We start from the raw sequence: 12970 nt of genomic DNA on the forward strand, positions 1-12970 counted from the left end.
ATCCTACTATGTTTTCAACCTTGTCCATATATGCTTGTTCGATAGTTTTTATTTGTTTCCTGTTGTAATGTATACAAAAGAGCAAACGTTTCAGGTAAGGAAACTAGCAATTTGCGTGAAATTCAGACCATTTCGCGTCAAATTATTTGCCAAATGGAATTCATCTAATTAACGTTCAGTCGAATTTAACCCCCTGATTTGTCACTGTCGTTTGCCTTATTTACTATTCGCCTCATCGAGACAATTACCGAAAGCATAAAGTCGTCTGTACTCTCATTTACAGCTAAGGATATCAAATAAATGATTTACGATGGTACGGTAAACTTGGTATCATTCGGCTACGATGAACGGTAAACTTGATAATATTCAGCTACGATGGAACGGTAAACTTGATAATATTCAGCTGCGATGAAGCAGTAAACTTGATAATATTCAGCTATGATGGAACAAAAAAACTTGATAATATTCAGCTATGATGGAACAAAAAAACTTGATAATATTCAGTTAGGATGGAACAGTAAATTTGATAATATTCAGTTACGATGGAATGGTAAACTTGATAATATTCAGTTACGATGGAACGGTAAACTTGATAATATTCAGTTGCGATGGAATTACGATGGAACAGTTACGATGGTAAACTTGATAATTATTCATGCAACGATGAAACAGTCAACTTAATAATATTCAGCGATGGAACCTCTTGATGGAACGTCTTGATAATATAGTCAGCTCAGCTCGATGGAACGGTAAACTTGAAAATGGAATGGGTAAATTTGATAATATTCAGTTACGATGGAATCTTAAACTTGATAATATTCAGTTACGATGAAACAGTAAACTTGATAATATTCAGCTACGATGGAATGGTAAACTTGGTAATATTCAGTTACAATGGAACGATAAACTTGATAATATTCGTTTACGATGGAATGGTAAACTTGATAACATTCAGCTACCATGGAACCTCTTGATAATATTCAGCTACGATGGAACGGTAGACTTGATAAGATTTCAGATGGAATGGTAAACTTGAAAATAGTCAGAATGGAACGGTAAACTTGATAATATTCAGCTACGATGGAACAGTAAACTCGATAAGATTTAGCTACGATGGAACGGTAAACTTGAAAATAGTCAGCTATGATGGAACGGTAAACTTGAAAATAGTCAGCTACGATGGAACGGTAAACTTGAAAATAGTCAGCTACGATGGAACGGTAAACTTGAAAATAGTCAGCTACGATGGAACGGTAAACTATGGAACGGTAAACTTGGAACGGTAAACGGTAAACTTGAAAATAGTCAGCTACAGTGGCTACTTGATGGAACGGTAAACTTGATAAAAACTTGATAAGATTCAGCTATGATGGAATGCTACTGAATAAGATTTGAGTTACATGGAACGGTAAACTTGAAAATAGTCAGCTATGATGGAACAGTAAACTTGAAAAAACTGATGATAAGATTCTTGAAAATAGCTACGATGGAACGATAAAGTCAGCTACGATGGAACGGTAAACTTGATAAGATTTAGCTACGATGGAACGGTAAACTTGAAAATAGTCAGCTACGATGGAACGGTAAACTTGAAAATATTCAGCTACGATGGAACGGTAAACTTGAAAATAGTCAGCTACGATGGAACGGTAAACTTGATAAGATTCAGCTAGGATGGAACGGTAAACTTGATAATTTTCAGTTACGATGGAACGGTAAACTTGATAATATTCAGCTATGATGGAACGGTAAACTTGATAAGATTCAGTTACGATGGAACGGTAAACTTGATAAGATTCAGCTACGATGGAACGGTAAACTTGATAATATTCAGCTACGATGAAACAGTAAACTTGATAATATTCAGCTACGATGGAACGGTAAACTTGATAATATTCACAGCTATGTATTCACATACGTATCATTACATAGTGTGGTATGGGTAGGTATTCACATACATTTACCCAAGAGATTATTTATGCGTACTTTTATTGATATATAATATACCAATTATATATCAATATAAATAAATAAATATTTATTTATTTATTTAAATATTATCTTATTTAGATATTATTTTCGTTTTCAATCAATATTGCAAGTTTTAGCTCTCGACGTCATTGTAACATTTCTGTTGTTTGTTTAAATGCCAAGCTGTCTCTTTCCAGATATCATCATTGTGCCTTGCACTGTTCTTTTCTCCTCCTCCGCTTTTTCTGCATATCACCAGTGACATTCTTAATTTTTTTTTTTGCCTTGAAGTTCTCCTTAAATTATTTTTATTTGTTTTACTATTTTTTGTGCTTAGGTTATGGTTCCAGATCTGAGTACCACCTCTAGCTAGTGCTAGTTGAATCCTTTACTCTATTTCGGTTTTTCGATGGATGCCATCTTAATAATACTCGTTTGAATGTCATTGGTGATCAGTGTTTTACACTTTGGTGAAAGTTTTAAATTCTTCTCTAATTCTGTCTCACACTCCTTCAATCTTCCTTTAATCCTCACATTTTTATTGGTGATTCAGAACAGGGAATAAAACATGCTGTTTGTTGGAATGTTTTTGTATTTGTATCGTAGCGGAATTTTTGTCCATGTTGGTAACAAGTAAAGCCTCAATGCCTTTTTGGGGTTATGGTTCATATAACATAAAATTTCATTTCTACATACACACATAAGTTTATGCATGTACATGCATGTGCAGTGGTACAGTACATATGTGCCTCCTTGGAATGTTGTTGAAGAAGTTCCGATGCTTATTATTTCACGTTTAACAGCAAGTTAATTTTTTAGATAAAATATTCGATATAAGAAATTTACTGTGAAACTTTTGTTTAAAGGTTTGCTTTTCAAAAAGAATTAGGCAAATGTTTAAAATCAGCTTGAACGGATTTCAGTGACTGAGCGCACACTTCCACACAATGTGCACATTCATTTGTTGCTATTATTCCACTCAGTTTAATTTCATGAACTGTATTTAATAGTTGAAACCATCATCCATTTTACGGCAAATGTGCCACAACGGCATCCCTGAGCTGAGTACCATTGAGAGGCAAAATGAGTAAGTACTTCCGCAGTTTCCTCCTTGGAGCCCGACGCTCTTCGCTACGCTGTAGTCGTTGACAACATTCTCGGATAGAATTCGTTCTTCTGGGTGTACAGGCGGCCTGTAAGGCAAAGAGAAAGGACGGTGGGATTCTTAGAAACTATAAGATCTAAAAAGAAATGTCGAAATACTCTAGTTAACTAGTAACAGCACTGGAAGTTAACGATGACGTAAATGCCATTGGCATATAAGGGGAAAGCATATATCACTTTTATGATCGTGTAAATTCAAACTCTCCGTATCGAATATATCTGAGGACGGCGAATCTAATGCTAAAATGTGATTTAAATAGATGATCTAGATCCGAACTGGAAATAGACATGAAAAATGCTATAAAACATTGTGTGATACACCTGGTGATCAATGACGTCAAATCCTGTACGCAAAGCCGAAGAAAGTATGCAACATTTACTGCGGTCTTTACAAATGCGTTAGATTGTCACAATCAAAGGGCTTTTCATGATGTCTGAGAACCTAAGGAACCACAGCCCCTCTCCTGGCCTTTCCATCCGCCGACAAGCAAAGGTGATGAATAGTGTACAAACAAATAAACAAATAAAAAAATAAAAAACTTACGTAGCCTGGGCCGTTCTCGATACCAGACTTGGCTCTGGACAATTATCGATGTCGGATGCTCCGGAGTCTCTCTCTCTCTCTCTCTCTCTCTCTCTCTCTCTCTCTCTCTTGTAACACTTTATGTGTGATTTTGTATCTATTTTCATGCATGTGTAAATGCACAATAAACACACTGTAAGTGTCTTTTGTTATCAATTATATTTGAATAATGAGTTACTCTGAAAGCTTCCTACATGAAATTCAGAATAAAGAGTCTGTGAATACGAATATGTTCACAGTGAAAGGCTTTTGAATACGAGAAAGGAACCCATTTATTTTTAAAAGAATTTCTTGCACATACTAACAGCAAAGCGAATGCAGTTATGAAGGAGGATAATTAACATTAAAGATATGATAGAATTAAACACTTCACAGTATTGTAGATTGTACAAAAAGCCACTGAAAAAAAAAAATCCACTTCACAAAGGGTAAAAAAGTTTAGTACTGTACTTTAATGTCAACTTCGTCTTAGTTACACTAATTTTTGAACAGCGCCGAATTTTGGACCTTAAGAATGTCTATAAGTGAGGAATGGATTCATACACCATTTACACCATCGGATGAATCCGCGTCTTCTACATAATAAGCCATATTACTTCTTCGTTCATATTTTTAGGAGCTATAATGTTTTTTTGGTAGCAGACGACACACACTATCGCAAGAAAATATATTTCCCAAAGCACAAAAGTCCTAAAAATGCAAAATATCGTCAGTACTGTACTCTGTGTTGATAGTTTCAAGTCACAGAGTTAAATGGCTGACATCTAACGGAAGTTTGACAAACAGCTGTTAACTTTTATTGGTTTTCGTGGCTTTCAAGACAATTTATTACCGTTGAAATCACAGCGAAATGTGTAAAATTTTATGAGAACGACTGTTATCCATATTTATCATATTCACAAACAATTAATGTAGAATGAATTTTACTCTAAGTCTAAGTGTTGCTGGGCTAAATATTAACACCTCGAAATGCTATTATGACTAGATTAAGGTTTTTGAAACGACTAATTTTTCAGTCATATCTAAAAACCCGCTTACCCCACGATATTGAGAATCGAGAGTTCCTCGACAGTAAGTTCCTCTTCCTCGCTGGAAGCCAGTTCACAAACGAGACGAAGGCCGCATCCCGCCACGTCCTCTCGACGAATGAGGTCTAGGACCCTCTTAAGGGCCTTTGACTCGTCTTCAGTAGAACGCTTCCGGCGGCCAAACCCTCCTCTGTAGCCTCCATAACCTCCGCCGTAGCCACTACCTCTGTGGAGGAGGAATGCTTTTGCTGCTAGGCCTAATTTAACGGCCCCAGCAAGTGCTGCTGCTCCCGCTGCTCCTAGGCCTAGCCCCAAGCCGCCGGTGACAAAGGTCGCAGCCATTCTTTTGGTGTTGCAGAAGCTGTGGGGTAAGTGTGGAATAATCATTTCCTCAAAAGTTCTTGTTGGTTGAAGAATTTAGTCTCTACATTAATTATGCCGGATGAGTTCACAAAAGAACAGTGATAATCGTTTATGATTGACATGAAGGTGCATACTCAAACAGATTCAGTCTCAGAAATGTTATACAGAAGAGTGCTGTTGGGTAAAAAAGGTATTGTGGAATTACTCTGTATTGCCTCCCAACCCGTACCCTGCTGAAAAAAGATTGTACACAAGAATAAAAATCACCGTTACTTGATAAAGAACAAAAATAAAGTTCCTTTTGTGCGACACTTGGGAATATCGACAGAACTCAGAGATCATCTTTATGATCTGAAAACAGAATATAAAGCAACACATATCCACGGGAAAAAACTACGAATCAGACGAAAATTCTTTTCAGACTCAAAGTTTCAGACAATTAAGAGAGATTTACCATTTCAAATTTATTGTTTTCACTTTAAAATTAATCTATCAATCTCCGTTATTATTTATTGCTTTATTGCAGCTTTCAATTTATCATTTTCCTTTAATTCTCAGTTCATTTTACTGGAACTTCGAAAGAATCATTTTCCATTTTTAATGATTTCTCTTCGGTTAAAGTAGTCATTTTCTGTTCAGTAAAAGGTTTAGCTTTAATTTTGATGGACACGTTTAACATTATTTTTATTTTGGATGAACGAATTAGGTCGAATTGATTTGTCTTACACGAGTGCACGAATCAGTTCTTCTCTCTCTCTCTCTCTCTCTCTCTCTCTCTCTCTCTCTCTCTCTCTCTCTCTCTCTCTCGTTTGGGATTTTCATGCATATTCATTAACAAAGCATACCGTACCTGGTATATCATTTAACTTTAACATATCGTGTTTACGGCTGCATTATTTTCTAATGTCATCCTTCTTAAGCAATAGATTAAAATTTTTCTAGTACTATTTAAAGAAGTTGAGATAATAATTCATTAACGTGTTATTACTATTATTATTTCAGTAGATGAAACCTATTCACATGGAACAAGCACAAAGGGGCCATTGACTTGAAATTCAACCTTCCAAAGAATGCTGGTTTCAAGCTTCCCACCACAGGCCCCACACTGCAGCAGTAACTGATCATGATAGAGAGCCAGTGATTTTTCATCGCCCTGGGGGAGACGCAAACCCGCGACATCTGAGTGGCATGCCACAACTCTAACCACTATACTAGCGGACATTACTGCAGAGCTATCGTCACGCCCTTGAAGCGCAAAATGACAGTTCTCATCTTAAAAGAGCTGTTGCATGACCTAAAATATTTGAATGAATGAAATCTCTTAGTTAGCCGACTGAGAATAGAAACCAAAGAAAAAGAATGATCTTGATAAAACAAGAATTGGCGTTCTGGGGCATTTGAGGTGAATCGTGCTAAGCGTTCTCCAGTAGCATCCTGCTTCTAATCAATAATTTCTAAGGGGCCACGACATGTGAAACTGAAATTTCTTACTGTTGAAATAATTCTCAAGCAGATATACATTATAGATATTCACTGATATAGCTGCATAACAAACCATCGAAATTTTGTAATCTTATTCTAAAAATTAAATCTGAAAAAGCCTCATATTCTAGGTGGTGGACCTCAGCGACGGTCTGAATTTTCTGGCTGTTTACTTTAGCAGTTCCACAGGGGACAACCCACGACGAATGTGTTTACATCCTGTCTGTCAAGACGCTCACACTGTCAGCCACAGATGGTTGGTAGAGCACAGCGTTGATTGGAAGAGTCTGTCGCGGCTGGTTCCGCTTCCTGTCCATCCTAATGCTTTATTAATTCGTTAATTTATCTGTTTTTCCAATGATTGATGTCCTCTTTTTGTATTTCACTTTACCTTCTGTTACACCATATTCTTGGAAGCCTGGATTTCATGTCAATGGCCCTTGTGGGCTTGTTCTATTTGAATAGGGGGTTCTGAATCTTCTGAATCAGTGGAAATAGGCGATTTCTGGATTTGAACATTATGGTGCCAGCATAAGGTTGGGATAAGACGGCGACCGTATTTTCAAAATTAACCCTTGCATCTTTTGACTAAATCGTTTAATCCTTCGCTTTAGTGTTCTGTAAAAGAAAACCTGAGAAGGCTATTTGTCTGTTATCTTAATCTCAATTGGTATGTTGGAAATGTTTCAAGGTTAAAGTTCATGATTGCGCCTGGAGTCATTCTCAGAAATTGCTGAAGGTTTTCTACCAAGAACTGTTTTGTGATTTTTGTTAACGTTATGCCATTTTAAGTTAAAGGAATAGTTTTACCAGACCACTGAGCTGATTAACAGTTGCTGGGTCTTATTTTACGTGGCTTAGAAGACTTTCTTGGTCGTCACCTTATGACAAATTTATCATTTCCTTTCAGCTTTCATCGAAATATTGTTTTTTCCAGTTTTTCGTCTTGAGTCACAGGTTTAAAAAGAAAAGCTTTATACAGTTTATGGTTTTGGGAATGGTCCAAGAAATACGTTTTTGAATATTAATGTGGGTCTATTAAGACTTTCAGGTCAGCAAATGACAAAAACTTTAATCCAAATTTTATGTTTCAGTACACAGAATATTTTTATAATGTTTGATTTTTTCAGTTGTTTTTCACAGTTGTACAATTATTGAAATGTTTGCAAATTATAAAATTTTTTTTTTGTTTTGCATTGCTGTAATAGATTTCTTGGCTACAAACCGCTTGATATTTGTAGATTTTATAAAAATTTCTGATTTTATATGCATATTCAGTACTGATATTTTTGCTTTTCCAGAGTAAAACAGTGTTGTATTATAATCCTAAACTCCTTCATTTATGATTGGTTATTGGCTGAACAGAAAATTTACAAAATCACTAACAACACAATTATAGCAAGGAAATGCTTTACCAGCTTCTTCCTTTTGATGAAATTATATTCTTAATTTCATCTATAGCTTCGATGGCCAAGTCGGTTAGAGCAGCAGCCTCGGACTTCTTAGAGGTCTGTGGCATGGGTTCAAATCCGCGGCCGACCGCTCACAGAGGCGGACACTTTGCTATCCCTGTAGACACCCTGGGAATGTAATCAACGGATAGGTCTGCTTAAGAGCAAATGGGTGTTACAGACTAATACACACACAAACAAAGCCACTCCAACATCTTCTAAAAACATAACAGACACCTCACACGTCTCGACTGTCGACCTAACCACGCAACGATTCCTCGCTGCCGGGAGAAAGGCCGCTGGTGACTGATACAATACAAGTACATACTCTACCGTGGTCTAAGCGATGACAGGCAGGGTTGCCGAACGAGACTACAAAGTCTACCCCAAAGCCAAATCAATATCCTTCAAAAGAAGGCATCGTGCTTACCCCATACAGATGGGGAAAAAGCACGTTAGAAGAAGAAGAAGATATTCTTAATTCATCTAGTTCCAGTCTTCGTTTTAGTGTTCATGACAAGTGCTTAACATATGTCATTACACATAACGCTCTTGGATCATTAGAAATATTGTTGAGATTAATTAACAACAGAACACTGTAACTCTAATATAACTCACCTTCCTGCGTACAAGAGGTTTTCGAGATTTTTCGAAATGTCGAGGATGGGCCGAAACACGCCACTGCTGGAAACCCCTTTCACCCCTTCGCTTTTATACGACCCTTTCTTGAAAAAAGAATCCACCCTCATTTCTTCGCCCCACCATAGATAATTCTACGTTCCCTGCTCCACCCACCCCGGTCCTCCCATACCTCCGGGATCCTGCCCAGTATCCAACCTCTTCTGTTGTCTTGGGAAGTGTCGTACCAGTCGCAGGACGACCGTGGGATTCAGTTGCTGATTTACGCTTTGTTTCCTTCTAGTAAACATATACAATTAACAGCAACTTTATCATCAAAACAAAGCTATAGGTCGACATTGGCTACTTTATCCATGTCTCATTTCATCGTAGGAGTTAAATGATAAGTTTTGTGTGCCCTCTTCTTCATTAATGGCGCCGTAATAGTCACGCGCTGTAGTCACGCTTTAAGAGAAAGAAAGAACAAAAAAGATTGAATTTTTGCTGTCACAGTATTAAGCCATTCGCCATCCGGGTGTTCGAATAAGTTGTCACACATAGTGAGGCATAAACTCTCTTCTTGTGGCATTGATTACGTCTTGATTTCTAAATGATTACGTCTTGATATATATAATATATATACCGGCATATATATATATATATATATACATGAGCTGAACAGAGAATTGATAATGAAAAAGTACATCATATTACGCTTTGTTATTATCAGTGCCAATTTTAATTGTATTAATAGCATCATCTATAATCCAGGGTGTTTACCTGCAGCAATTAATGACAGAAAAGACTAAGAGATGATCAGCCACCATACTTCCCCACCCATCCTGAACTTGGAGGATAAGGTGACCGCGTGAGGAGTTTGTTTTTTGGCATCCCGAACGTTGTCGTAATAAAACATTATGGCAGACATGAACGGGTTTGATTTGAAGTTTTCGATACACAAGGGGCTTTATTTATTGCTTAAATATATTTTGGTTTACAAGGTATCTTATTCTCATATGTGAGAATTTGTCTTGATGAGTGATGTACCGAAATATTTCCTAGACAGGAATTCATCTATATTGATAAATTAATTAACCAATGATATCATGGAAAAGCGGTAATCGTTTCGAGTTGTGCGGAAAAATGAAATAACACCCAGCCATAGATTTGCATTCTTTATTTTATACATTTTACACTTTTACAGTTTTTCCTATCCTATCCTTGATTAGATGTAGATAATTCCTGTAAAAATACTGTAGTCTGGGATTCTCGGTAAGCTGATAACAGTTCATCTGATACACTAAGGTTAGTGATAAAGTTAAATACAAAATCTACTTGATATTTTGAATTTCTAAGAAAAATATATTTGATTGCGAATGGAGGTGAATAAATAATTATTATCTTCGACAACAATGCAGAAATCTTGCGAAGTAGCTGGATTATTTTACAAGAAGAAAAGGATTAGTAAAAAGATTCCTAATGATTAGTTAATTATATTCGAGGTTCAGTTCGTGAAACGTATTTCTTGAGGGAAGTTTAGGAAATAAGGTCGTGAGAAGAACTCTACAAGGTACTAACAGACTGAAGTGTGAGTATTCTGGGTCTTATTTTAGACAGCAGAATATATTAAAAGATTGAAATTATATTTTTCCTATCTGTATGATTTTTTTTTGTTTTATAGATGATGTGCCTATTAAAGCTTTCCAACATTCACAAATGCTTAGACACATACGTACTGATGTTACACAGGATATACATACAGTATACCCATATACTCACGAACACACAAATATATACACAAATATATATGCATATACAATATATATATATATATATATATATATATATATATATATATATATATATATATATATATAGAGAGAGAGAGAGAGAGAGAGAGAGAGAGAGAGAGAGAGAGAGAGAGAGAGAGAGAGAGAGATAGCTAGATAGATAGATCAATAGATCTAAATGCTTAAGATAGCTAAATTATGTGACTTACATTAATAAATAACTAAATGACTAAGTTCATGAATAAAATAAAGGAGGTTAAGAAGGTATTGTGGCTATTACAGTGGCGACGTATCTGGCAAAAACGTGGCGAGTAGATTCTATATAAATATCAATTATAATATATGTATATATGCACACACACATATATATAAATATATATATATATATAATATATATATATATATATATATATATATATATATATATTTATATATATAGATATATGCATATATATATATATATATATATATATATATATATATATATATATATATATTATAGATAGATAGATAGATAGAGAAAAGATATGAATGCCAAATATTACTTGTATTGATGAAACAGAGACGTAAAGCCTAAGCATTATGAGAATAAATGAATAAATGAATAGGTAAATAAATAATCAAATGCAATAAATTAAACAACAATAAATAAACACCTGAAAATATCACCTTTTCACTTTTACATCCAATCTATGATCTTCAAAATCATACCACGACATTCAATCTTCAAAAAAAAAAAAAAAAAAAAAAAACACAGGATTTTTCACTCAGAGCCTAAACACAGACCACGCCTCTTAGTTAGAAAAACTTAGACATTTATGGAAGAAGGTAGAAAAGATATTTGCTGTATTTAGCTGAAAACTGTTGGTAAACTTGGCTAGCGGGTAAGGTTTGTGTTTCACTTTAGCGTAAAATGTCAGTCTGCAGCAATGAAAACAACTGTCTGTTTCTTAATACATGAATTAATGTCGAAAGAAAAGTACTGAGCTCAGAGTGTACCTGTACTGATGGTATCTAATCCAAATGTTGGGCCAATACTATGGCTTTTTGAACGTAAATAAAGTGCATTAACCTAAGCAAGGAGGTTGCAAGATATTAAACAGATATGGAATGTGAGCTGCTAACAGGATTTAAATATTCATGGTATAAATGACATGACGGCTTCCACAAGATTTTTGCTGTCGACTGGGCACTTTGAGTACAGTTCCGTGCAATTGGTCTGTGAGTAGCCAGCTGTCCGGGCTATCCTGTAAGCAGCTGAGGCCGTTCCTGGGAGTATACCCTCTCCAGGCCGGACGACTGGGCTGAAAAAGGAAAGATTAATTCAGTTGTTTTTCCTCAGTTGCACATTATATCGCATTGCTTTGAAAGGGTTAAGTTTAGATTAACTGAATTTCAGTTGCTGTGCCAAAAAAAAAAGCGTCCCGTTTAGCCTACAGAAGCCTTTGTACAGAGCAATTTAATTGGTTACACGGAATTCAGTAAAAGTACGAATGCCAAGCGTTCATTTGATGCTGGTCAATCATTGCACATTCCAAGAGTTGAGAGAGAGAGAGAGAGAGAGAGAGAGAGAGAGAGAGATTACGTCCTTACCCGACCAAAGAGAGAATGGCAATCTCCTCCATAGAGAGTTCGTCTTCGTCGCTGCCTCCAAGCTCACACACGAGGCGCATCCCGCAGTCCAGGATATCCTCCTCTCGAATGAGCTCCAAGATTCTCTCTCTCGTCTCTTCCTCTTCCTCAACGGACCTCCTCTTCCGTCCGTGATAGCCGTATCCGTGGCCGCCGTGGTGTCCGTAGCCGTGTCCGCGATGACCCTTTCGTCCCCTCCTCCTCCTTCCGTGGAAAGCGGCGACTGCTAGACCGGCTAGGCCTAAGCTCGCGGCACCGGCTAAGGCCGCGGCGCCAATTCCCACGCCGAAGGTAGTTGTTGTGGTCATCGGTAACGCTTTGGGTCACGGGTCCTGACAAAGCTGAGGAGGTTTATGGTTACACAAAATGGGCTGACTACTTGCATACTTCATAACTTCAATATATATATGTGCATATTCAATGTACACATGTTGATCCGGTTTAATGATAATTCTGGTAAAGGAAGCCATTATTTACAAGCATGCACACTCACGCCAACCGCTATCCCACTCTCTCTCTCACACACACCCACCCACCCACCCACCCACCCACCCACACACACACACACACACACACACACACACACACACACACACACACACACACACACTCAGTACGTGAGGATAAGTGACAATGTATTCACGTGTTTTCCAAATTGAATGTAAGAGTTCCGGTCTCAATTCTATTGGCTCAAGGTCAAGGACTCAAATAGCGGATGAACCTTCAAAGAATACATTGAGTCAAGTGACCGAGAAAAGAGTTCCTATGAAATATTTGCTGTTTGCCGGATTTTCAGTGATCTTGTTCATTTCTTGATAAAAAAAATAATGATAGACTAAAATACAATGGTCCAGTATCTTTTATTTTGAGTGAAAACTTGTATCAAGA

The 12970-nt window shown here is 36.7% G+C and overlaps 1 protein-coding gene and 1 pseudogene across 1 annotated transcript; both read right to left on the reverse strand.

Moving 5' to 3' along the window:
* Positions 1-2480: 2480 nt before the first annotated feature.
* On the reverse strand, positions 2481-8714 carry LOC136830812 (uncharacterized; annotated as a pseudogene).
* A 2622-nt stretch (positions 8715-11336) lies between these two features.
* On the reverse strand, positions 11337-12482 carry LOC136838349 (uncharacterized). Its single transcript, XM_067103261.1, has 2 exons — positions 12044-12482; positions 11337-11754 (listed from the first exon to the last, which is right to left on the reverse strand). The coding sequence occupies exons 1-2, from the start codon at positions 12388-12390 to the stop codon at positions 11589-11591; spliced, it is 513 nt and encodes a 170-aa protein (XP_066959362.1). The 5' UTR covers positions 12391-12482; the 3' UTR covers positions 11337-11588.
* Positions 12483-12970: the final 488 nt, after the last annotated feature.

This window comes from Macrobrachium rosenbergii, chromosome 4, assembly GCF_040412425.1.
Source record: "Macrobrachium rosenbergii isolate ZJJX-2024 chromosome 4, ASM4041242v1, whole genome shotgun sequence".
Taxonomy (NCBI): Eukaryota; Metazoa; Arthropoda; class Malacostraca; order Decapoda; family Palaemonidae; genus Macrobrachium; species Macrobrachium rosenbergii.

Bases quoted from the DNA above. Each gene is read 5' to 3' on its own strand.
- LOC136838349 (XM_067103261.1), bottom strand. From the start codon at position 12,390: ATGACCACAACAACTACCTTCGGCGTGGGAATTGGCGCCGCGGCCTTA. The intron at 11,755-12,043 runs GTAAGGACGTAA...TTCCTTTTTCAG, and splicing joins GCCATTCTCTCTTTGGTCGG to CCCAGTCGTCCGGCCTGGAG.